This window comes from Stegostoma tigrinum, chromosome 2 (genome assembly GCF_030684315.1).
Source record: "Stegostoma tigrinum isolate sSteTig4 chromosome 2, sSteTig4.hap1, whole genome shotgun sequence".
In the NCBI taxonomy this organism is placed as follows: domain Eukaryota; kingdom Metazoa; phylum Chordata; class Chondrichthyes; order Orectolobiformes; family Stegostomatidae; genus Stegostoma; species Stegostoma tigrinum.
In genome coordinates this window covers 5643546-5670814 of record NC_081355.1, presented here as the reverse complement: position 1 = coordinate 5670814, position 27269 = coordinate 5643546, and the positions used below count along the sequence as shown (strand labels likewise).

Here is a 27269-nt window from a genome sequence, read left to right as displayed (position 1 = left end):
TATCAAAAGTTCAAAGGGAATAACAACTTACATTGAATGACAAGAGGGTGCGGATTGGTTGGCCAATTAATTTGATAAGTCACAGAGAACCCTGCAGGGAAGTATTATCCCCCATCTTTTTGTTTCATTCAAAAAATGCAAATCCCAGACATGTTCCTTGAGTCTTCAGGATCATGTTCCTATATAAAATCCGAAAGAACTGCGGATGCTGTAAATCAGGAACAAAAACAAAGCTGTTGGAAAAGCTCAGCAGGTCTGGCAGCATCTGTGACGGAGAAAACAGGGTTAACGTTTTGGGTCCGGTGACCCTTCCTCAGAACTGGACCCGAAATGTTAACTCTGTTTTCTCCTTCACAGATGCTGTCAGACCTGCTGAGCTTTTCCAGCAACTTTGTTTTTGTTCCTGTTCCTATATACTTTGAAATGTGGCATTCTTGAATCTGTTGTGATGAGTGTATGACAAAGAGCTTTGACAAGGTTTTTTTTTAGCAATATTCAAGTGTTACCAATGGACTATTAATACAAAAAGATATATACTGAACTTTGGAACAAAAACAAAGTTGCTGGAAAAGCTCAGCAGGTCTGGCAGCATCTGTGAAGTAAAAAACAGAGTTAACGTTTCAGGTCCAGTGACCCTTCCTCAGAACCTGACCCGAAATGTTAACTCTGTTCTTTCGTTCACAGATGCTGCCAGACCTGCTGAGGTTTTCCAGCAATGTTGCATTTGTTCTTGATTTACAGCATCCGCAGTTCTTTTCTTGCTTTTCTTTGAAACAGTCATACAAAACCATTTGGGAAGTCGGAGGGCAGGCTGGGCATGGGGGTAAATACCCCCTTCAGAAGATACCAGCTGTGACGCTGAAGCACCATCCTTGACTGTTACGCTGAAGTCCTGGAGTTGGACATAAACCCAAAAAGATCCAACTGAGAAGCAAGGAATTGCAGTCTGGAGCTGGAGCTGCAACAGCGCCACTGTTATAAAGCATTAGTAACTCGCAGGAATGGTCTAGAATTTGAAGAAGCTATCACAAAAAGTAGATTCTTACCCATTGGAGACATTTCAGGAACACTGGCCACATAGGGCCCATCGAGAAACTTTGGTTCATTGTCATTGATATCCTGGATCTTGATGATGAATTCTGACTCTGGTTCCATTGGCCTCCCAGTCCACCTGTCTAAGGCTTGTGCCCGTAGCGTGTAGTGTGTCTTCTCCTCCCGGTCTAGCCTCTGTACAGCATGAATGTCTCCTGTGTTGTCGTCAATGGTGAAAACTGTACCAGCTCCGTCACCTGACAGGATGTACCTGACAGAGCCTTCTCCTTTATCCATGTCAGAATGAAGCTGGAATTACAATTCATCAATAAGCTCTAATGAATCGATAACGCTGTTTTTTTTTCCACCTCCACTTCAATCTCTTCATATATTAATTTTGCTATTGCCTACAATTCTATTTCTTGGTCAGACAGTCTAGAGCCAGGGGTCAAATGTCTTAAGATGCAGGACAGGACATTTAGGACCTTTTTCCTGCTGCCTCACAGGACATTGCTGTCACTAGCTATTTATTGCCCATCCTTTTGAATGGAGCATTGGAGGCTGAGGGGGGTACTTGTAGAGGTTTATAAAATTATGAGGGGCACGGATAGGGTGAACAGCCAAGGTCTTTTCCCAAGGGTAGGGGAGCCCAAAACTAGAGGCACATAGGTGTAAGGTGAGAGGGGAAAGATTTAAAAGAGACATAAAAGACAATGTAGGCTTGAAGGACTGAATGGCCTACTCCTGCTTCTCGCTTCTCTGATCCTTTGTCAATGAGAACATCAAGGGTCATGAAGTTCCTCGTGGTTATTTATTTTTGACTATGTGTTCCTTGCCTTAAGTAGAGAAAGTGAGCGCTGACAGTAAGACTAAAAATCACTGTCAGTTTTGGTAGAGTAAACATGGATAAAGTGTCCCCATGGGGCAGCAGCTTCTCTAACCAGAGGATGTAGATTTAAGATCATCGATAAAAGAATTCAGTTGGATATGAAGGAACATTCTTTTTTCACACAATGAGTTGTCTTGATCTGAAATATGGTGCCTGGAAAGTCATTGGAAACAAATTCAATTGTAACTTTGAAAAGGTAATTAGACAAATCATTGAAGGGAAAGTAATTATACAGCTATGGGGAAACTGTGTGGGGAATGGGATTAATCGATAGCTCCTCCAAAGAGCCAGCAGAGACACAATGGGCCAAATGGTCTGACTTGCGGCTGTAATTTTCGAGAATTCTATGAATCTTCCCAAATTTTCCAGTGGTTTCCATGAACTGCACAGAAAGAGTAGTGCTCTCCTTAAGCTGTGCAACCATTCTACTACTCCCAGGCTGTGCACAAGTCAGCTCCCTCACTGCATCACATGCTTCTGGCTACACAAAGTTAACGGGAGCCCACACTGAACTGGTTTAGAAATCGTAGGAACTGCCGATGCTGGAAAATTTCTGAACATTTTCTGAAGAAAGGTCCACACCTGAAACGTCAGCTTTCCTGCTCCTGTGATGCTGCCTGGCCTGCTGCGTTCATCAGCTCTACACCTTGTTATCCCACACTAAACCGCCTGTGCTCTGCAAAATGAATTATGAGGGCATGTTGCTAAAGAGCTAAGAAGGAAACTTAGGCTCTCAGGGGTTAAGTTTTGAGAAGAGATTACACAAATTAGGCCTATTTTCTCTAGAATTTAGAAGGTGGAGGAGTGATCTGATCGAAGTTTCCACGGGTTGGGGATTCAAGGACTAGGGACACAGTCTGAGAATTCGGGCCAGACCACTCAGGAGAGATGTTAGGAAGTACTTCTACACACAAAGGAAGGGAGATGTTTGGAACTCTCTTCCACCAATGACAGTAGATACTGAATCAGTTGGTAATTTTAAATCTGATATGGATAAATTTTTGATAAGCAAAGATTTTAAGGGTTATGAGCCAAAGGCCAAAGTTAAGCTACAAATCAGCCATGATCTTATGGAATGGTGGGTCATACATGAGTGGCTAATTGGCTTACTCCTGTTCCTATGTTTCTATAAGAGTTGCGCACAATGGCAGCAGAAGCAGATTCAGTCATTGCCTTCAGTATGGAATTGGATAAAAGCAAAGGGGAAACAATTACAGGAAGAACGTGTACAGCACCATCAAAGATATAATGGGCCGAATCACCTCAATTTTATTCATTCATGGGATGAGGCCATCACTGACCAGGCCAACATGTACTGCCCATCTCTAATTGCCCAGAGGGCAGTTAAGAGTCAACCACATTGCTATGAGTCTGGACTCACATGTAGGCCAGACCAGGTAAGGATGGCAGTTTCCTTTCATAAAGGAACACCGAATCTTGCAACGTTGTGGAAAACCGGTTCAAAAACAGAGTGGCAATAACTTTCAACTTTGACTATTGAGTAATAACTGGTAGGTGGAGATCATTTGATTGAACCTAACCATTGTTCCACTAATTCCTGCTGGGGTGACAGAAAAGAAAAGTTGCTTTTTTAAGATATTCTTGTTAATCCTCCTCTGCCTTGTTCGCTAGGGACCCGAAGAAATGTATTTACTGCAGGGGAAAAGTAGGATTTTAAAATCTTTTACTGTCATTTTTCTCATGAAGAGCACTTTTTTTTTGGATTGGCATGCCAAAGTAAAATCGGCACATAAGCGAGAGTTGGAAGCTTCTGCATTCAAGTTTCCTCAAAGAGCACCAGATGTTGATCAAGGGTACTTTCCCTTACTTCCCTCCTCCCACTAACGCCCCCCCCTAAAAAAAAGCGATTTCTACAAATTCTGGTCGTAATCCAAATTGTCTCAATACATTATTCTCATAGTTCCTCATCTGGTTTCTCAGCAGTTTGCTGGAGTGAAACCACTTTGCCCCCTATGTAGTTGACTAACTGCATTTTCCCAATTAAAAAAGGCAAATGTTTTTCCACAGCCATTTCAATTCCAGTTCTGTCGAAATGTGTGTTGGTCTTCTTTGTTCCAATCAATGGGATGGAACCGGATCCTAAGGAAAATGTTTTGATTGAAGCCCCTTTGTAGCAGAGCTGCCTGGATGGCTAGTCCGCAATGTGGCGTGATACCAATAGCATGGGTTCCATTTCTGTACTGGGCTGAGATCACCATGAAGGGCTCTCGTTCTCAATCAGTACCCTTGCCTCCACCAGTTGTCTCTCTGTAATGAAGCAGCAGTCCTTGGATCTGGTAGGACTATGGAGACTTTACCTGCTTTTGGTAATTCTACATTGGATGAGGGAGGCAGAGGTAAGCACCACATTACGATATGAGGAGATACACATTTTATTTCAATAATCACAAACCAATATTTGCTACTATTTGAAGACCTAGCAATTTTTAATGGATTCTGTGAAGACATTTTATTGCTAAATATTAGTATTGTTGATATTGTATATTATCAACATTTGCTTGTTCCACTTCTATTTAATGATGTTATTTGACAGTTGAATTCTTACAACTGATCTCAGACTGTCTTTTTTTAAAAATCACATTTAGAAAGCATGGAAGATCTAAAACATATCCATTAAGTTGAGGAAACAAGGTGTAGAGCTGGATGCACGCAGCAGGCCAAGTAGCATCAGAGAAGCAGGAAAGCTGACGTTTCAGGTCTAGATCCTTCTTCAGAAAATGTTGAACTTCATTAAGTTGAACTGCTTTGTTTAATAGAGGCTGGTTTTGACTGGGATTTTGGTTTGGGTCTTATACAGACTTTTCACAATGTGTGTGAGAGAGTGTGGCAAGATCATTGCAACTCTGTGGCATGTTTCATGAGGTCAGTTTGTCCTAAAATGCTTGACAGCTATTTAAGTACTTGAAGTAGAGTAATTTTGCAATGTGACATAGAAAATAGAACAATTCAGTGCAAAACAGGCCCTTTGGCCCTCGATGTTGCGCCGACCTGTGAACTAATCTAAGCCCATCCCCCTACACTATCCCATCATCATCCATATGCGTATCCAAGGACTGTTTAAATGCCCCGAATGTGGCTGAGTTAACTACATTGGCAGGCAGGGCATTCCACTCTCTGACATCTGTCTTGAATCTATCACCCCTCAATTTGTAGCTATGCCCCCTTGAACAAGCTGACGTTATCATCCTAGGAAAAAGACTCTCACTGTCCACCCTATCTAATCCTCTGATCATCTTGTATGTCTCTGTTAAATCCCCTCTTAGCCTCCTTCTCTCTAATGAGAACAGACCCAAGTCCCTCAGCCTTCCTTCCTAAGGCCTTCGCTCCAGACCAGGCAACATCCTGGTAAATTTCCTCTGCACCTTTTCCAATGCTTCCACATCCTCCCTGTAATGGGGCAACCAGAACTGGCAATCACCATAGTTTATTTGCACCCAATAAGCTTGCACAGCAACCACCATTATAATGACCTGACAATCATTTCTTTTCAGGGTGTTGGCTGGGATTTAAATACCAGCATACTGCGACAACTGCTCTTCCTTTAATAGATCTATCTCAGCTGAGGTGAATACAGTCCCTGCCTGTAGTGCACTGACTAGTCAGGCTATGTGTTTTTGTGTTCTTGTCACGAGAGTGGGTCTTGAGTTTACAAATCTCTTACTCAGAAAGCAAGAACATTCCCATCTTGAGACACGGAAGAAACTAGCTAAGAGTGAGTTTTGCACCGACCTTAGAAAATATAATTGAAATGTAGGTGCTTTGGGACCTTGTACGATCTTGTGATTATATCAGAGAGTTGCACTCCACTGGGCATAAATAGCACAGTGTGGATGGAGATATTGAGGTGTGAGTGAATTTGACAGAGAGAATTATTTGTGCAGAGTAATCTTTCAGTAATGGAGAGGTAAGATTAGAGCTTGCTCTGGCCCTGATAAAAAATCTTTAGTAATAGTTAGTATTAATATGCCAGAAACAGAAAGACTGTTCTCAACCTGCACTGTTTCCTGACCTTGACAAAACAAGAACCAATCGTGATCAACTTTCAGGATTTGCGTTTTAACTATCTGGTGCTGAACATGTTAATCACTGCAAACTGTAACAGTTGGGGAAACATGCTACACTTCTATCTCTCTCTTTCTCTCCCCTCCCCCTCTCTCTCACATTCTCTCCCTGTTTGTCTCTAGGGTAAAACAATTCTTCGAAATGGATCTCTGCAAATTAATGTTCAGCTATCCCTTCCTGACACAAGAACCAGTTATCCTTAGATCTAAGTGGAGAGAGGCCTGAGCATGTTTCTCTGTTAATGATACCATATTTGATTGATGGCTGTAACAGTTGTATGCAAATTGCTGAGTGAAAATCCATAGCATATTCAATGGTATTTGAGTGTCTTTTTAGATGATAAATGTGGGACTCAAAAAAAGCAGCAAATGGGCTCAATTCATTGTTCTTCCAAAGGTAAACTTTTGTTCCCCTGTTCTTACCTTGCCGACATATAGTGGCTCTGACCCAGTGTATTCCTCTAACACAAAAAACTGGTTCCAAACCCAACCTCTCTTCACACGACGGTGCATCACCTCATGGTGTTGGTCGTTTGGTGCTGCAGTTATAGGCCTGACCCCAACCACGTACAGCAAACCAGTCAGACACACACATAGTCCAGGTACACATCTATTTGCATTGGAAGTCCACATAGTCAATTGTTCTGGGAAACGCAGGCAGAGAGTGGATGGAGAGTTGCTGATCCTTTTGTTTTCAGAAACGTGACTTGGCAATCTTGGGTCAGATAGCTTTGTAAGAACTGAGCTGCTAGTGGTTTCCTTCTGATTAGTGTCGTCTGCTTTATCGTCAGCAAAGTTTAAAGCCTTTTATCCAACCACAATTTAGCCAGATGTCCAGTGCTTGACCTGCAAAACCTGAAATAGCAAACACATTTCCGGGAAAAAAAAAATCACCAAGCACTGTGTCATAACTTTGCTAATCATTACTCAGATAAAAATAAAATCCTGGGGATGCTGGAAATCTGAAACAAACACAGAGAATGTTGAAGAAACTCAGCGGGTCTTGCAGCATTTGTGGAGAGAGAGAAAAACTGAGTTAATGTTTTCAGACCAGTATGACCTCTTTAGTCATACTTTTGTTCTGAGGGAGGTCACTGGATCCAAAACATTAACTCTGTTTATTCCTTCACAGATGCTGTCAGATCTGCTGAGCTTTTCCAGCAAATTCTGTTTTTGTTCTTGACTTCTAAAGAACAGGTACAGAACTCTGAGAATTTAGTAAATTAAAAGAAAATTAAGCTTTTGTCTGTATTGTGTTTGTATACATTATGTTGAAGAACTGAATGATTTTTAAACAGTAATATATTGGGAAGACATGTTCCTGGTCAGCCTTTAATACAACAATTAACATGTGCATTTATATAGCACCGTTAACATTGTTAAACATTCCAAGGTGCTTCACAGGAGCGTTATTGATCATGATTTGAGACCTAGTTACATAAAGAGTATTGGGATAGGCAAAGCCTGGGGTGGGAATGCTCTGAAGCATTGTAGATGGTTCAAAGAGAAGGACAATGAGCATATAAACTTTCAGGAACAAAGTTTGTTATTTCACATGGACCTCAGAGTCATACAGCATAGGATCTCATGAAGTAAAAATGAACTGAAACATATCATAGTTCATAAGACAACATATTTAATAAAGGTAGGTCATAATTTAACCCATCTTTAGTTCAGAGGTTGACGCAATCAGCGTTATACTCCGCAGAGGTGATAATGGGAACTGCAGATGCTGGAGAATCCAAGATAATAAAATGTGAGGCTGGATGAACACAGCAGGCCCAGCAGCATTTCAGGAACACAAAAGCTGACGTTTCGGGCCTAGACCCTTCATCAGAGAGGGGGATGGGGTGAGGGTTCTGAAGTAAATAGGGAGAGAGGAGGAGGCGGACCGAGGATGGAGAGAAAAGAAGATAGGTGGAGAGGAGAGTATAGGTGGGGAGGTAGGGAGGGGATAGGTCAGTCCAGGGAAGACAGACAGGTCAAGGAGGTGGGATGAGGTTAGTAGGTAGGAGATGGAGGTGCGGCTTGGGGTGGGAGGAAGGGATGGGTGAGAGGAAGAACAGGTTAGGGAGGCAGAGACAGGCTGGGCTGGTTTTGGGATGCAGTGGGTGGAGGGGAAGAGCTGGGCTGGTTGTGTGGTGCAGTGGGGGGAGGGGACGAACTGGGCTGGTTTTGGGATGCGGTGGGGGAAGGGGAGATTTTGAAGCTGGTGAAGTCCACGTTGATACCATTGGGCTGCAGGGTTCCCAAGTGGAATATGAGTTGCTGTTCCTGCAACCTTCGAGTGGCATCATTGTGGCACTGCAGGAGGCCCACGATGGATGACCGCTTTGCAGAACACCTCCGCTCGGTTCGCAATAAACAATTGCACCTCCCAGTCGCAAACCATTTCCACTCCCCCTCCCATTCTTTAGATGACATGCCCATCATGGGCCTCCTGCAGTGCCACAATGATGCCACCCGAACTTTATTATCTTACACTCCGCAGAGATAACTATGTTCCTGAAAAGAAAGAACATTTTTGTTAACAGAACATTGTGAACAGGTGATGCATTTTAATTTGATTTGGTGTTTGCACCAAGTGTGTAAATAAACAAGGATAAGAATTTATTTAAACTACAAGCTTTAACCGACACAACTACAAGGACAATTCCGCATTTGTGTGATGGACGTAAGTGACAACATCTCCTAATGACTAAATAATTCAGGATGCTGGAGGCCACGTAGTGTGAAAATTAGCATATTGTTTCCTTGAGGGTTTCTCTAACCTAACAACAATGCTGATCTCTAGGAGAACCATTTCTCAGCGGTTAAGGGTCTTTTGTTAAGACCAATTCAAATTAGCCTGAGACCTCAGCTAGTCCAGGCTAAGTTACTCTGCTTCTTTTATTTTGCGTGTGAGTGCATTCAATGAATTCTATTATTCATTCAGCGCAGACACAAAACACCCTCTATCTGTATGGCTCAGGGTTTGAATCACTTCTGCGCGAATAGCTCAGAGTGGGGTCAGTTGGTTAATGCTGACTCTGTATGAACAGGAATCCACATGATGAGTCATCAGTGGCAGAAGAGTCTAAGATAAGAAAAACCCTCCAAAACATTTTTTTTCTGAAGAAGGGTCTAGGCCCGAAACGTCAGCTTTCCTGCTCCTCTGATGCTGCTTCACCTGCTTTGTTCATCCAGCTCTACACCTTGTTACCTCCAAAACATTACCCTTGCTTTATATACTGCAAAGAACTCTCTTCCCCCCTTAACTGATCAATGTGATTACACCATGACTCCTTTGTTAATGGAGAATATGGTTACAATAGACAACTTGGAACTCATGGGATGTAGTGGTGATGTCGTGTCGCAACAGGTTGATTAGAAAATATTGACATTGGACACCTATTCTCAAGCTGATCGGACACAGTCTTGGTTAACAAGGTGTAGAGCTGGATGAACACAGCAGGTCAAGCAGCATCACAGGAGCAGGAAAGCTGATGTTTCAGGCCTAGACGCTTCTCCTGAAACGTCAGCCTTCCTGCTCCTATGATGCTGTTTGACCTGCTGTGTTCATCTAACTCTACGCCTTGTTATCTCAGATTCTCCAGCATCTGCAGTTCCTACTATCTCCGAACACAGTCTTGGCTTCATTTAAGCACTGCTTTGAGATTTACATCGACTTCAGCCTAAATTGCAGTTTTCAAAAGCCGCCAAGAACAATTACTGGCTGCAGGGAGGAGATTTGAACCATTTAGTGTGTTCCGTTTCAGGGCTCGAGAGGTCCTGCAGGTATATAAATCTCATTAAAAGGGGTCACCCACTGGCAGACTTTGTACAGTCAGTATTGGTGAGGGCATGACTGGTCTTTAGTCTGCCCTCATGCCAAGTGAGACTGCAGCCATTGTACCTTCCAGTGTCAGGTGCCACAGAGACTCCAAGAGAGGATCAGAATCAGGAGGCAATGTGCTTGATGTAATTCCACTGCAGCTACACCACATCTTTTGTCATCAACTGAAGATGCTGTGCCTTACAGTCTGTCTTCAGTGCACTGGCTTGAAATGTTTTCAGTGGCGTTGTCACCCTCCAACATGCACAACCTCATTCTACCAGTGGCATTCACCTCACACTTTCCAAATTTCTCCACCCCTCTGTTAGGGGATTTCTTGCCCTCGCTCTCCTCCCCCTACCCTGACGGAATGCTCAGCAAACAGCTTCCACCAGCCCACGTATATCCCTGGGTTCTCTGTACTGCCCAGCAAAGCTGACTCCTCCAACATTGGCAGGACAGCAGCCAGGGATTCAGGGCAGAAGGTGTGGGAGGTGCTGAGTACAGTGTGGCTGGGACTGGGGAGAAGGTCAGCAACAAACATTGCCTGAGGGAGGAGAGGAAGTGGGGGTGCTCAGAGGTATTGTTGTGCTGCAGCTCTTCACCCTCCAGAAGTCTAGGGATAGCAGGAACTGCAGATGCTGGAGAATCTGAGATAACAAGGTGTAGAGCTGGATGAACACAGCAGGCCAAGCAGCATCAGAGGAGCACAAAAGCTGACGTTTCGGGCCTAGACCCTTCATCAGAGAGGGGGATGGGGAGAGGGAACTGGAATAAATAGGGAGAGAGGGGGAGGCGGACCGAAGATGGAGAGTAAAGAAGATAGGTGGAGAGGGTGTAGGTGGGGAGGTAGGGAGGGGATAGGTCAGTCCAGGGAAGACGGACAGGTCAAGGAGGTGGGATGAGGTTAGTAGGTAGCTGGGGGTGCGGCTTGGGGTGGGAGGAAGGGATGGGTGAGAGGAAGAACCGGTTAGGGAGGCAGAGACAGGTTGGACTGGTTTTGGGATGCAGTGGGTGGGGGGGAAGAGCTGGGCTGGTTGTGTGGTGCAGTGGGGGGAGGGGATGAACTGGGCTAGTTTAGGGATGCAGTAGGGGAAGGGGAGATTTTGAAACTGGTGAAGTCCACATTGATACCATATGGCTGCAGGGTTCCCTTAATCACAAGCATACAAAACATACAAACACTGAGTTCCCGTGGCACAGTAGTGGTGCCCTTAGTTCTAGAGCAGAAGTCCCAAGTTTAATCTTATCTGCCCTTGAGATTTGTCACATACATTCTCGAACAGGCTGATTAAGAATACTTACAGCAAGGATTGGTGAATCAGGTCCTTTGCTTGAACATAAGATGCTATACAGAAAACTATGAATTGCCATAGACACAGCTGAACAGTACAACCTCAGATGTGTCCTGACTACAAAATATATAGGTAATATCAGAGCTAATGGGAACTGCAGATGCTGGAGAATCCGAGACAACATTGTGGAGCTGGATGAACACAGCAGGCCAAGCAGCATCTCAGGAGCAGGAAAGCTGACGTTTCGGGGCTAGACCCTTCTTCAGAAATTGTTTCTACTTCAGAGTTCTGCTGGATTTACACCTTGGAAAAGCTCAACATACATCTATGTAAAACCAGGCTAAGTACAGTGCAAGATAATAAAGTGTGAAGCTGGATGAACACAGCAGGCCAAGCAGCATCTCAGGGCCACAAAAGCTGACGTTTCGGGCCTAGACCCTTCATCAGAGTCTAGGCCCGAAACGTCAGCTTTTGTGCTCCTGAGATGCTGCTTGGCCTGCTGTGTTCATCCAGCCTCACACTTTATTATCTTTGATTCTCCAGCATCTGCAGTTCCCATTATCTCTAAGTACTGTGCAAACTGCACATATCTTCCTCAGTGTCTAATCAATACTCCTCTCCTTTAGTGTTGCTGACAATGCACCGTATAAGCAGGCTTTACTCTGAATACGCTTGTAGATTCTTCCTTTTCAGTTCCGTGATATTTTTCCATTACATTACACTCCACTGCACTTCTCTCAATAACTCCAGCAGGAGACAATCTGTTGCTTAATTAACTTTTCTGTACTTCCATCAACAGTGATTATCTCATGGGACTGATTCCTTTTTAAATCGTACCCACATTTTACTGAATGATTCTGAATGTCTGCTGCTGCTACACCCCTTCAACACAAGAGGGGGCACCATGCCATTCCCATTGAGCACAAATGTTTGCACCAAAGGTCTTTCTGAAGAAGGGTCTAGACCTGAAACGTCAGCTTTCCTGCTCCTCTGATGCTGCTTGGCCTTGCTGTGTTCATCCAGCTCCACATTGTGTTATCTCAGATTCTCCAACATCGGCAGTTCCTACTATCTCTGTACCGAAGGTATTTTCTGGGTTTCACTGCAGACAGCTCTTTTGCCTCTCAATCACAAATTTGGATTTTTTCAACAAATTCTGGCTGGTTTCTTCAGATTTGGAAAGTATGTTTTACTTTTTCTTCTTTTCATTTTTAGGAACTTTTTTTTCAAAAACAAGAATCACTTGTAACAGTAATCTATGTGGGTCTGAACTAGTAATCCAGGCACTTACATTAAATATCAGAGTATTTCAGTTTAAGTCTCCCTACAGCAACTGTACAATTGAAGTTTAGTTATGGAATGCTCCTCTAATTAAATAAAACAACTTTGTCCTTAACAGTGAGTGTGAAGTAATGCTGAATTGTCAAATTTTCATATCTGTATTCCTGAGAGAAGTCAGCCATTGTCCATAACAGCATATGATGTAGGAGCAGAAGTAGGCCATTCAGGCCACTGAGTCTGCTCTGCCATTCAATGAGATCATCGCTAATCTGATCATTCTCAACTCCACTTGTCTGCATTTTCTCCCTTAACCTTCATTCCTGTACTGATTAAAAGCTATCTAACTCAGTCTTGAAAATATTTAATGACACAGTCCGAACTGCTCTCTGCAGTAAAGAATTCCACAGATTCCATATCTCTGAGAGAAGAAATTCATCCTCATCTGTCTTAAACTGATCACTCCTTATGCCCTCTGATCCAAGACTCTCCCACCCAGAGGTAACAACCTTTCTACAGCCACCGTGTCAAGTCCTCCAAGAATTCTATATGCTTCAATAAGGTTACCTCTCGTTCTTCTAAATTTCAATGGGTACAGGTCCAACTTACTCAACCTCTCCTCATAAAACAGTGAGTCCATAGCCAGGGTCAACCTGGTAAACATTCTCTTCATATTCATTCACAGGATGTGTACATTACTGGCTAGGTCAGCATCTATTGCTGTGGGTCTGGAGTCACATGTAGGCCAGACCAGGTGAGGTGCAGAAAGGAGTTTTCTGTCTTCTAGATTTAAATATTGAATCACACAAGAGGAGGTCATTCAGCCCACAGTGCTTGCTCTGGCTCTTTGGTAAAGCTACCGGATTAGCCCAATTGCCTGGCTCTTTCCTTACAGTCCTGTACTTTTTCCTCTTTCAAATATTTATCCAACTTCCTCTGGCAAGTTATTAGATCATGGGTAATCACAGAATCCGTACAGTGTGAAAACGGGCCATTGGCACATAGAGTCTATGCCGACCCTCGAAACAGCAGCCCACAGAGACCCACTGTAGCCCTGTAACCCTGCATTTCCCATGGCTAAGCCACCGAGCCTACACATCCCTGAACACTATGGACAATGTAGCATGGCCAATCCGCCTAACGTGCACGTTCAGGATGTGCAATGAAACCAAGGCACCGACAGGGGGCCCACGCAGACACAGGGAAAATGTGCAAACCCCACACAGTCTATTGCCAGACGATGGAATCAAACTCAGGTCCCTGGAGCTGTGAGACAGCAGTACTAATCACTGAGCCACTGTACCACCCTATTAGTGAATCTGTTTGTTATGTCCTTTCATATAGCCCATCCCAGATCACATCAACTCACCACGTTAAAAACAGCCTGTGCTTCTTTTGCCATTACTGTTAAATTTGTCTACAATAATATGAAAGCAAAAGTGCTGGAGAACTGAAATATAAACAGCAATTGCTGCAGAAATACAGGTCTGGCAGTATAGGTGGGGAGAGAAACGCAGTTAATGTTTAGGGTCCCACCGAATCTTCTCTGGGATTGAAGAGAGGTGGAAACATCATCGTTATCTCCTTCTGTTACCAACACAGCTTTCGCTCTAGAGTACTGACTGCTTCCAATCTTGGATTTTGAAAATCAATATACTATGATCTAATTTGCACATACTAAATCGAAAAAAGGCACTTGAGTGCAGAAGTGTCCAGTGAATATGAGGAGAGGTGTAAAGTTTACAAATTGGCAAATCAGTGGAAAAAGACCTTAATACCAGTTGCTAAAGGATTCTGGACCTTGAAAGGTAGAATGCACATCAGAGACAGGATAAAGGATGTAGAAATCGCTGGAGGTGAAGCGGAAAGGAATCTAGAGGTGATAGTTTCTGATTAAATGTCACATTATTTTACAGAAGCAAAAAACAAATACTCAGTTACATTTCCACGTTCATTGACTGTCAGTCAGTGGTTGCTCTACAAATTCCATATATTAATATTCAGAACTGAGAGGGATGCAACAAACATTGATACCAAAAGTGGGAAACTCTCTTAACACCTACACTAATTTCAGCTCAAAGAACTTCACCTGTATTCATTCATTCATTCATGAGATGCGGGTCTGACAGGCTGTGCATTTCCTACCCATCTCTAAATGCCCCTGGGACGGTACTGGTGAGTGATCATCTGGAATTGCTGCACTCCATTTGTTGTATGGTCACTCACAGTGCTGTTAGTGAGGGAATTCCAGGATGTTAGCCCAGCAACAATTGAGGAATAGCGATATATTTCCAAGTCAGGATGGTGACTGACTTAGGGAAACTTGCAACTGGTACTGTTGTTATGTGCCGGCTGCCGTGGTCCTTCCAGATGGTAGAGGTTGCAGGTTTGGAAGACGCTGTTGAAGGTTGCAACAATACATCTTCTAGTTAGTACAGGTCGTGAAGGGAGTGAATGTTGAAAGTGGTCGCTGACATTCCAAGCAAGTTGGCAGCTTTGTCCTGGATGATGTTATTGGAGCAGAATCCATCCAGGGAAGAGGGGAGTGTTCCATCGCACTTTTGACTTACCCCTTGTAGATATTGAACAAACCTTTGGAGAGGCAGGAGATGAGTTTCACAGATATGGTGCAGGCTTGATTTCCACATTTAGGGAAGGATATACTTGCATTGAAGGAGGTACAGCAAGGTCCTGCTAGAAAGGTTCCTGGGATGAGATGGTTGTCCTACGATGACACGGTGAGCAAATTATTTTCTATGGAGTTTAGAAAAATGACAGGGAACCTAACATTTTAGTTCACGTTAACATATTTGACTCAAAAGGTCAACTCTTTTTTCCCTCCCTCTGTAGATGTTTCCTGATCAGCTGAATTTCTCCAGTGCTTTATGGTTTCTGTGGAAACTATTATTAGTTTGCGACTTTGTCATTTAATTTATTTCAGAATGGAAAAAAAAACCGGGGTTAATTTTCCAGTTCAAGAGATGCATGAATGTTGATTTGATATTGGCAGTGTAAAAGATAAAATAATCTGAACTAATTGACGAAAGACTGTTCACGAATCACATTTAACACAATATCAAGACAGATTTCTGTACAACACTAGCGACTGTAAGGCATTATGTTATGGTAACATGAAGTATTGACAAAAAGACTTCAGAAGACTTTAGATCAGAAGATGTCGGAGCAAAAGTAGACCCCTCAGCCCACTGCACCTGCTCTGGTATTCACAGAGATCATGGCTGATCTGATAATCCTCGACTCCAGTTTCCTACCTTTTCCTCATAATCTTTGATTCACTCACTGACAAAAAATCTGTCTCGGCCTAGGATATATTTAAATACCCAGCCTTAATAGCCCTCTGGGGTAAAGAGTTCCACAAATACACTACCCTCAGAGAGAAAAGAAATCCTCCTCATCTATGCCTTTAGTGTGCGACCCCTTCATCAGAGACTATGTCCTACGGTCCTAGGCTCCCCTGCAAAGGGAAACTACCTCTCTGCATCTACCTGTCAAGATCCCTAAGAACCTTGTATCAGCGATAATGGGAACTGCAGATGCTGGAGAATCCAAGATAACAAAATGTGAGGCTGGGTGAACACAGCAGGCCCAGCAGCATCTCAGGAGCACAAAAGCTGACGTTTCGGGCCTAGACCCTTCATCAGATCTGATGAAAGCTGACGTTTCGGGCCTAGACCCTTCTTCAGATCTGATGAAGGGTCTAGGCCCGAAACGTCAGCTTTTGTGCTCCTGAGATGCTGCTTGGCCTGCTGTGTTCATCCAGCCTCACATTTTATTATCCCTAAGAACCTTGTATGTCTCAATAAGTTCTCTCATTCTTCTAAACCCTCATGTCTGGAGGTCCAATCTATTCAATCTCCCCTCATAAGAAAGTCCTTCCATGCCCAGAATCAGCCAAGTGAACCTTCTCTGGACAGCCTCCAATGTCAATGTATCTTACTGTTCACAGTATTCCAACTGTGGTCTGATTAGTGCCTTTTATAGTTTTAGCAAAAGCCTCCCAACTTTTATACTTCATTTCCTTTGAAATAACATTCTAATTGCCTTCAAAAGTTCTGAAGAAGAGTCACTGGACTCGAAACGTTGACTCTTTCTTTACACATGCTGCCAGGCCTGTCAGTATCTCCAGCATTCTCTGTTTGATTCCATTTGTCTTCTCTATTACTGACTTAAAGTGTTTTAAAATGAGGAACAGAGGAAAAGAGAGAGTTCCAGAGCTCAGGAAACAATTGGAAACTAGTCAGAATTCGAAACTGCATAGCAAGTCACAACTCTCATTACAAGCCTGATTTTAACACATTGAAAATCCAGCTACTTATCCAAAGTCAAAATTGGTTGTTCTCCCCTCATTTTGATTGAGTGCAAAATCTAAAGAAAAATTCCATGGTAAAGAAAATATATGATGGGTATGTAGCAAGTAACCTTACAAGTATCTCCCCTGATACAATGAACAATAGATTACGTTCTTCGTCATTGTAGATGCCCATTCAAAATGGTTGGGTTCGCATTGAGTTTAACTGTAAAACATGGGGACAATGATTGAAAAACTGCACACATCTTCTGCAAAGCATGGACTCCTGGAAGTTCTGGTCACAGATAATGGGCCATCATTTATCAGCAGGGAATTTGAGTACTTCCTAAAACTGAATGGCACTTGACATATTAGGACAGCTCCATACCATCTGTTATCCAATGGTCGGGCAGAAAGAGAAGCCCGAATTTTGAAGGCAGGCTTAAAGAAAGAGCCTACAGCTTCTCACAAAGGATCATTCAACTGAACACATTAACTCTAATTCCTCTCCACATATGCTGTCAGACCTGCTGAGCTTCCTCACAATTTCTGTTTTGTTTCAGCCTATACTTTCACTAGATACCAAAATGTCCTGGTTCCTAACTGATAATAGGAACACCTCTCATAACGACAGGGATCGTTGCTAATGGGGAGAAGACTCTGCACCAAGTTAAACCTGATCTTCCCAGACCGGAGGGTGAGATGAGGGTGAAATGGAATTGGGAACACCAACACTGGGCACAAGACTCTGCTAAGCGAGAGAGACAGTTTACTTCAGGGGACAAAATTTGGTGTAGGAACCACAGGAACAGCACTGCATGGGTAACAGGCATGGTCAGTGCAAGGCCATACAAATTTCGGTTAGGAGTGACGGTCCCGAACAACGTGGACCATATGAAAACTGTGAACTTGCAAAACATAGAACATAGAACATTACAGCACAGTTACAGGCCCTTCGGCCCTCGATGTTGTGCTGACCTATCATACCGATTTCAAGCCCATCTAACCTACACTATTCCATGTACGTCCATGTGCTTGTCCAAAGACAACTTAAATGTACCTAAAGTTGGCAAATCTACTACCGTTGCAGGCAAAGTGTTCCATTCCCTTACTACTCTCTGAGTAAAGAAACTACCTCTGACATCTGTCCTATATCTTTCACCCCTCAATTTAAAGCTATGCCCCCTCGTGCTCGCCATCACCATCCGAGGAAAAAGACTCTCCCTATCCACCCTATCTAACCCTCTGATTATTTTATATGTTTCAATTAAGTCACCTCTCAACCTTCTTCTCTCTAATGAAAACAGCCTCAAGTCCCTCAGCCTTTCCTTGTAAGGCCTTCCCTCCATACGAGGCAACATCCTAGTAAATCTCCTCTGCACCCTTTCTAAAGCTTCCACAGCCGCCTTATAATGTGGTGACCAGAACTGTACACAATACTCCAAGTGCGGCCGCACCAGAGTTTTGTACAGCTTCACCATAACCTCTTGGTTCCGGAACTCGATCCGTCCATTAATAAAAGCTAAAACACTGTATGCCTTCTTAACAGCCCTGTCAACCTGGGTGGCAACTTTCAAGGATCTGTGTACATGGACACCGAGATCTCTCTGCTCATCTACACTACCAAGAATCTTACCATTAGCCCAGTACTTTGCATTCCGGTTACTCCTTCCAAAGTGCATCACCTCACACTTGTCTGCATTAAACTCCATTTGCCCCCTCTCAGCCCATCTCTGCAGCTTATCTATGTCTCTCTGCAACCTACAGCATCCTTCGTCACCATCCACAACTCCACCCACCTTAGTGTCGTCTGCAAATTTACTAACCCATCCTTCTACGCCCTCATCCAGGTCATTTATAAAAATGACAAACAGCAGTGGACCCAACACTGACCCTTGTGGTACACCACTAGTAACTGGTCTCCAGGATGAACATTTCCCATCAACTACCACCCTCTGTCTTCTTTCAGCAAGCCAATTTCCGATCCAAACTGCTATATATCCTACAATTCCATTCCTTCGCAGGAGGACCAATATGTGCCCAGCTCCTCAGGATAGCTGGAAAGGGTTCATACTCTCCAACAACTGATGAAGAGACTTCAGACTCTGAAGTGGCCACGGTTGAACCACCCCTCCCTCCATCAATGTCTTTGCTGCCGAGAGAAGAGAATGACTTTCTCCCAAGGCACTCAGAGTGCAACAGGCAAGCTACTGTGCATTGCATGCTGCCCATATCAGAGTCAGAGGAGCCTGACCTGGTGCTAAAATGCCCCGGGAGGAGCTACAAGCAAAAGGACCAGCCTATGTCCTTGCACTGAGATGCGGAGGGATGTAGACATTGTAATGAGATCACCCAGGTGGCCATCACAAAAATAGGAGTTCCCTGACTGAATCAGAATAAAACAGTCCTAAATCGGGGAGCCCTGGCTGACAGCCATAAACAGGAACGTCAGAATTTGAGTTCACTCTGAGAACTGACTCTGAGGGAACTGGTTCAGTGTCAAGGACTTTTCATGTGTAAATAAAGGATGACTTGGTGACGGGATACCAGCCTACGTGAAGTTGTTTCAGGCACAATATAAAGTTCAAAAATTTCAAGCATATTTATAAGCCATGAGTCAGCGAGTGACACACGAACGAAAACAAAGTTGCTGGAAAAACTCAGCAGGTCTGGCAGCATCTGTGAAGGAAAAAACAGAGCTAATGTTTCAGGTCCGGTGACCCTTCATCAGAATGGAGTGACACACAAACTTTTTTTTTATAGGGTATGTAGTGGAAATGTCATTATAGGAGAGATCTGGAGTCCTGTGCTAATGCTCAGAGAACATGGGTTCAAATCTCACTATGGCAGATGGTGAAATCTGAATTCAATAAAATCTGGAATTTAAAAGCTGTCTAATGCTAACCATGCAACTATGGTTAATTGGCTAGTTCACTATTGTCCATTGACAGAAGGAAATCTAGGCTTGCACAAATGTGACTCAACTCTAGTAAAGAGGGAAGAGAGTAAATGTTGACCGAGCCAGCGATGCCGCACATCCCACGAATGAATTAAAAAAAACATATCCCCTAATTGTAGATGGTAAGGCATGTCATGAGAAGGCCAAATAATTGGGTGAGTTGATTCTGGAGAGATACTTGCCGCTTCTCAGGATCATTAAGTGCTAGGCAAGCTGGTCCTTCTCAAATCACCAGTAAATCAGGCTATTAAGTGGTTAATAAAAAAAAACCAAAAGAACCACGGATGCTGTAAATCAAAAACAAAAACAGAAGTTGCTAGTAAAGTGTGGAGGAGCAGAGGGATCTTGGGGATTCATGTTCACAGTTCCCTGAAAGCTGCCACCCACTTGGATAGAGTTGTTAGGAAGGCGTATGGTGTGTTAACTTTCATTAATAGAGGGATTGAGTTCAAGAGCCGTGAAGTTATGCTCCAGCCATACAAAAGCCTGGCTCGGCCACATCTGGAGTATTGTGTCCGGTTCTGGTCGCCTCATTACAGGAATGATGTGGAAGCGCTGGAAAAGGTGGAGAGGATATTTACCAGGATGTTGCCTGGAATGGAGGGAAGGTCTTCGAGGAAAGTTGAGAGACCAAGGGTTTTTCTCTTTGGAACGATGAAGGGTGAGAAGTGACTTGATAGAGGTGTACAAAATGATCAGAGGTATAGATAGAGTGGACAGCCAGAGAGTTTTTCCTAGGGAGGAGGTAGCTATTACAAGGGGGCATAGTTTTAAAATGAGCGGAGGTAGATAAAGGGCAGACGTCAGAGGTAGGTTCTTTACTCAGAGAGTGATAGGGGTGTGGAATGCATTGCAGAGAGGGTAGTAGAGTCGGCCTCATTAGGGGCATTTAAGCGGCTATTAGATAAGCATATGGATGATAGTATAAGGTACGGGTGGAGGTTAGATAGACCTTAGGATTAGGGTAAAATTTCGGCACAACATCGTGGGCCGAAGTGCCTGTACTGTGCTGTACTGTTCTATGTTCTAAAAGCTCAGCAGGTCTGGCAGCACCTGTGAAGAGAACTCAGAGTTAACATTTTGGATCTGGTGACCCTGCTTCAGAATTGTGGTTGTGTGTGTGTATTAAGTGGTCAATAAAGTTAAGGCCTCAACTGGTCACCAACTTGCTTCCTATCTTTTCAGAGATAGTAGGAACTGCAGACGCTGGAGAATCTGAGATAACAGGGTGTAGAGCTGGATGAACACAGCAGGCCAAGCAGCATCAGAGGAGCACGAAGGCTGACATTTCAGGAGAAGCGTCTAGGCCTGAAACGTCAGCCTTCCTGCTCCTCTGATGCTGCTTGGCCTGCTGTGTTCATCCAGCTCCACACCTTGTTATCTCCTATCTTCTCAGTTGGTACAGAGTCACAGAAAGACCTCACTGTGAACTCCCCACACCCCAACCTCTGACCTTCCTCTGTACTCCGGTCCTCACTCTGTGAGACTTGGAGGGGAAAAAAAAGCACTTCTCGGCCAATTGGATCTCCTGAAGAATAGGCCTCCAGCAACCAACTCTAGGGCCCAGAGGGTGTTACCTCTGATTAACCGGGTTGGGGTGGGGATTGCACTTCAACCCTGAGGCCTGTGATTCAGTGAAAAGCTTTACACTCAGCTTTCATGAAGCTGGTCAGTGATCAACCCAATGAGGTATCTCATTGGAGAGCCTGACATTGCGATTTGCACATGCAGCCCCACACGCATCTGGCCAAGATTTTCCAGTGTGGATCCAAGTGTCTGAATTCCAGCAACCTCAGAATTGAATTTGTACCAGCATTTGGATCTTGTCCCACCCTGATGGCTAGGGCTGGGTTAAAGATTGCTTAGAGCATTGATAGAATGGAAAAAGCGCAGCGTGCTAAATCTGAAGCTGGTTGGTGTGCAAAGGCTTCGGCAGCGCCTGCTCCGAGCAGCTCGTAATTTAAACAAAAACAGAAAGCGCCAAAGAAACTCACTTGGTCTGGCTGCATGTGTAGGGAGAGAAACAGAGTTACCATTTCAAGGCCAGTGACCTTTTGCCAGGACTGAATAGCTGGAAAAGGAAGGTATTTATGCCGATGGAAGGGCTGGTTACAAGGAGGCAGTACCCAGAGAGAAAGAGAGGGAGGGGAGAGAGAGGGAGAGGGAGAGGGAGAGGAGGGAGAAGAGGGAGAGGAGGGAGAGGACGGAGAGAGGGAGATAGAGTGTGTTGGGGGGTTGAGGAGAAAAGGGATAGGCAAACAAAGAGATGGCTAACAGTAAGCCGAGAAAGATACAAATGCTAGGGAGATGCTAACGAGAAGTGTAAATGCTTGAAAGTAGGTTTTTATTTTCATTTAAGAAGGTAACCTATTTTACTTATCTGCTACTCAGAATTCGCTCTCAGCAGTTTAAAAGTATTCCCGCTTTTCAGATAGCTGGTTTGGAGACATTGTCCTTGTGCAAATAAGCTTTGTGCTGTCCAGTGTGAGTTTGCTGAATCAAAATGAGGTATGAATTAAAACAAAACTTGTGCAAGTGTAACCTTTACACATCACGGCTGTGTGTTAAACAATGCAGATCCATTTCAATCTGTTTCTATAATAACCATATTACAGCGTTCAGCTAATTTTCAATTAATCACACAGCATTTGCATTGTTAATTGCACTTAAAGCTTTTCAGATTTCAGGAATGATTCTACTAAGCCATTCAACTAATATTCCCCTCCTCTTTCACCCCCTACATGAAGTGCTCTCACAGTACATACTGCTGATTGCACACTAGCGTTTCATGACAATTGTCTTGTTAGCAACCGCACTGCCAACACTGCTCACAGCCAGATTATTCTCAGCAGTGCCTTAATGATCGGCACGCAAGGGCTCAAAATGAATATTTTGGATGCCTTTCTAGATTGTGAAAGTGATCTTCTTTCTCCCATAGCCATCCCAGTGAGTGGCTGAAGGCACAGAACTATCAAGTGCACTGAAGCTAATTGCTTTCTAAGTCGAACATTTGACCTTTGTTAAGGAGGTGCTGCCAAAAGGGACATCAATTTGAAATAAATTAGATTTTTCAATCAAATCAGCCTTTTACTGTGTTAATAAAATGTGAGGCTGGATGAACACAGCAGGCCAAGCAGCATCTCAGGAGCACAAAAGCTGACGTTTCGGGCCTAGACCCTTCATCAGAGCCTTTTACTGTGTTATCTTTGAGCCCATGACACATGAGCTTTAACTTATTCTAGATTTCCGTGTATTAGGAAAGACAATTTTTAAAGAAACTGCATTAACAAGAGTCCAGGGTACACGTTCAAACAAGGAAGATGTTTCTTCAGCCAGTTTCATCCCAGAATTTCCTCCTCGCTATTCTTTAATATCTCTTCACGTGTGGTGCAGTAAATGTGACGCTTAACAGCCACGTACTGGACAGGCACAATTTCAAAAGATTCCAAGTGTTACTGTCAAATGAGAAGGGAGGAAATGGGAGAAGGCTAAGTGGGATTATGACCCACAGAAAGCTATTCTCTGAACTACACACCGTCCAGATGTGGAACTAGGAATGGAATCTTCTCAGTCACTGAAGGACGTGGGCATTGGCAGGAATGTTGGGAGAACGGTCGATCAACAGTGGGGAAATTCCCAACTTGGAAAGCAAAGGTCCTGTTTTTCAACTATGTATTGAAAGGCGAGACAGGATAATTGATAGTGGGTACTGAGAGGCCTATTTGCACGTATTAGCATATATTTACATACGTTAGCATGTATTTGCATTCATTAACAGCCTCATTAAAATGTCATTCTCACCTCATTGACAAGCAGTCTCCCATTCTCCTGCCCAACGGATAGAAACCAGATGGAGACAATTCCCAACATGAAAGTCCCGAAAGGGAATCTGGCCAAGACATTTGTTTCTCCAACCCTCCATCTTGGACAACTGACACAGCTTAGAGCCCTCTCACTGGGCAGTAACTGCATGCTCCCCCATGCCCTCTTCCACCAGGATGTCCGAGTCCCTGTCAGCAGTTACCCCCCATTTGACATGTCTGGGGCAATTTGGAGTGAACCATTCAGGAATCTCACTTAAATTGGCACATGGCTGATTTCCGATAAAACTCAGCCTAATATCACAGCTCCTTCACCTGTGGGAGAGTCAAAATGCCACGGTCTCCCTAATGGCACTATAGGTATAGCTACACCCCAGAGACTGCAATTGTTCAAGAGGGCAGCTCACCACCACAGTCTACAGTGTGCTAAAAAAAGGGCACTCAGTGCTAGAGTGGACAGTGAAAGGATAAAAGATTTAGCATGTCCACAAGGACTCAAACTAATTTTTATAGATGGACAGTAGAAAGCATCCTATCTGGATGCATCACAGCGTGGTATGGCAAATGCTGTTCCCAAGACAGCAAGAACCTGCAGAGTTGTGAAACACTGCCCCCATCATACAAATCAGCCTTCCAGCCATTGACTCTGTCTACACTTCCAGTTGCTTTAGTAAAGCAGCCAACATCATCAAAGAATCCTCCCACCCTGGTTATACTCTCTTCCACCCTCTTCCGAAGGCAGAAGACATAGAAGTTTGAATAGACATACGAATAGCTTCATAAAAAGCTTCTTGCCTGCTGTGATCAGATTTTTGAATGGGCCTCCCAAACGTTAATGCTGACCTCTCCCTCTGCGGCTGTAACACTCTATTCTGAACTCTGTTCTGCTACCCTAATGCACTTTGTACGGTATGAAATGACTCGATAGCGCACAAAACAACACTTTTCACTGTGTCTCGGTGCGTGTGACACCAGTAAAATCAATTAAAGATTTTTAGCCTTATATGATCATAAAATTATAAAAATGATAAACGAAATGGCACTAATGGGTGGCTTCCCACACACAGTGCTCGTGCTTTTTGTTTGGCTGAGCAATTTCATTTTTCTGTCATGCCTGCACTTTGTTTGTGGTCCCCCAAACCTTTCCTTTTCAAGTATCTATCCAATTTCCTTTCAAAAGGCATTATTAAATCTATTTTCACCACCCTTCAGTCAGAGTATTCTAAATCTTCATAATTTTGTAGAAAACTTGTGTTTTTTTTGCCAATCAGCTTAAATTTGTGCCCTCTGGTTACTGACCCTTCTGCCACTTATAGCTTCACACTATCTGTACAAAAGAAAACCTTCACAATTTTTATAGCCTCAATAAAACCTCTAGTTAATATTTTTGTTCTTTAAGGAGAACAGACCCAGTGTTACTATAATAAAATAAAGGACTGTGGATGCTGGCGATCTGAAACAATAACAGAAATCGTTGGAGAAACCCGGCAAGTCTGACTGCATCTGCGGACAGAGAATGAGCAGAGTTAACATTTCAAGTCCAGTGACTTTCTCACAGAATTGATTATGGCGATGAAAGGGGGCGTATATGCTGAAGACAGTCTGGGATGTGGTCGGGGGGGGGGGGGGGGCGGGGGGGGAGAGGAGGACGAGGAGCTGGGTTGGGTGATGCAGTAAAGGTATAAATGATAGGTGGAGATGGAGCTCCGAGAGAGAGTGTGTATGAGAGAGAGAGTGTGTGTGTGAGAGAGAGAGAGAGAGAGAGAGAGAGAGAGAGAGAGAGAGAGAGAGAGAGACACACAAAGAGAGAGAGTGTGTGTGTGTGTGTGTGTGTGTGACAGAGAGAGTGTGTGAGAGAGAGAGTGAGAGTGAGAGAGAGACAGAGAGAGTGAGAGAGAGACTGAGAGAGAGTGTGAGAGAGAGTGTGAGAGAGAGTGTGAGAGAGAGTGTGAGAGAGAGTGTGAGAGAGAGTGTGAGAGAGAGTGTGAGAGAGAGTGTGAGAGAGAGACAGCGAGAGAGTGCGTGTGAGAGAGAGCGAGACAGAGAGAGAGACAGAGGGAGCAGTTGTTGGGGGGTGATGTGGACAAGGGATTGACAATAGTCAGTCAGGATCAAAGAAAAGCTGCTAATGGGATCATCAGTGAAAATGGGTTGGCTGTGATTGAACAGCCCATGTGATAACAGGCCTGGGGTAAGGACACGGAAGGAGGTGTTCAGGCCCGATAATTCAATACTCAGTATTGAATCCTAAAGGCTGTAAGGTCTCCAAGTGGAAAGTGTGGTGATGTTCTTCCAGCTTGTGTTCAGCTTCGCTGGAGCACTGCAGCAAGCCCGAGAGAGAGACGTTGGCCAGGGACACAGCGGTGCAACAAAGTGGCAGGCAATGGGAAACTCAGGGTCTTCTTTGCAAACAGAGCGTGCGTGTTCTGCAAACTGGTTACCCAGTGTATGCTTTCTTTCCTCAGTGTAGAGAAGACTACATTGTGAGCAGCGAATACAATAGACTAGATTGAGTGAAGTGCAGTGTCACCTTGAAGGTATGTCTGGGGCCTTGGATGGTGAGGAGGGAGGGAGTGAACAAGCAGGTGATACACCTTCTGCAGCTGCTGGGGAAGGTGCCAGCAGGCTGCGGGGTTTGGTGGGAGTGAAGGGAGGAGTAGACCAAAGAGTGGTCCCTGCAGAAAGCAATATGTGTCTAGTAATGTCAGAAATGGCATCTAATGATCCTCTAGATCACAGAATTCATAGAATCCCTACAGTGTGGAAACAGGCCCTTCAGCCCACAAGTCCACACCGACCCTCAGAGCATCCCACCCAGCTCCATTCCCCTAATCTACACATCCCTGAGCACTACGGGCAATTTAGCGTGGTCAATCCACCTGGCGTGCACAACTTTGAACCGTGGGAGGAAACCAGAGCACCTGGAGGAAACCTACACAGTCACAGGTAGAATGTGCAAACTCCACACAGTCACCTGAGGGTGGAATCGAACCCAGGTTCCTGGCACTGTGAGGCAACAGTGCTAACCACTGAGCCATCCAGTTTATGGGTGTTGGTGAGGTAGAAGGTTGGGATGAGGGTGCCCTATCATTGTTAAGGGAGAAAAGAAGGGTTAGGGTAGAAGAATGGGATATGGGTCAGTTACAGCTGAGGGCCCAGTCGAACACGAAAGTTGGGAATGCTTGGTTGAGGAAAATGGTGGACTCTGTTTTACTGCTGTCTTCATGTAACGAAAATCATTGACCTCTGGTACCACACCCTGACATTCCAAAACTCTGCTGCCCATATGTTCAGCTCACATCAGTCACCATGATTGAGCTATGTAGCTTTCAGTCAATTGAAGTCTTCATTTTAAAATTCTGATCCTTTCTTTTCAAAACCTTCCCCATCTCTGCAATCTACTCCAGCCCCACGGCCCTCCAGCATATCTGTGTTCCTCTAATTCTGATCTCCTGTGCATTCCCAATGCTAATTGTTCCGTCATTAGTGACCGGGCCTTCAAATGGGATAGGTCCCAAGCTCTGGAATTCCGTCTCTGCCTTCTGAGCTCACGTTCCTTCTTTAAGACGGTCTTTAAACCCACTTGTTTGGCCAAGCTTTTTGTCACCTAATCTGGTATCTCCTCATAAGACACATTGTCAAACAAACATGCTTTTATAATGATCCTGTGAAATGCCTTGGAAAGTGTCATTATAATAAAAAGGTGCTATATATATAAGTTGGTGTTGCAAGTCTTCTCTGAACCCTCCCTGAGATCATGATCTACTTCCAAATGTTGGGTGCTGGAAAT

The 27269-nt window shown here is 44.1% G+C and overlaps 1 protein-coding gene across 7 annotated transcripts in view; it reads right to left on the bottom strand.

The window, feature by feature from the left end:
- LOC125447505 (cadherin-20-like) overlaps positions 1-27269 on the bottom strand; it is a 159208-nt gene that overhangs the window by 50608 nt on the left and 81331 nt on the right. For all 7 annotated transcript variants that reach the window (XM_048521946.2, XM_048521962.2, XM_048521953.2 and 4 more), the window contains 2 exons: positions 6427-6858; positions 1047-1341 (listed from right to left, as the gene is read on the bottom strand). In XM_048521946.2, coding sequence (XP_048377903.2) covers positions 1047-1341; positions 6427-6636 — 505 coding nt within the window. In that variant the 5' untranslated portion in view covers positions 6637-6858. The remainder of the gene's footprint in view (positions 1-1046; positions 1342-6426; positions 6859-27269) is intronic.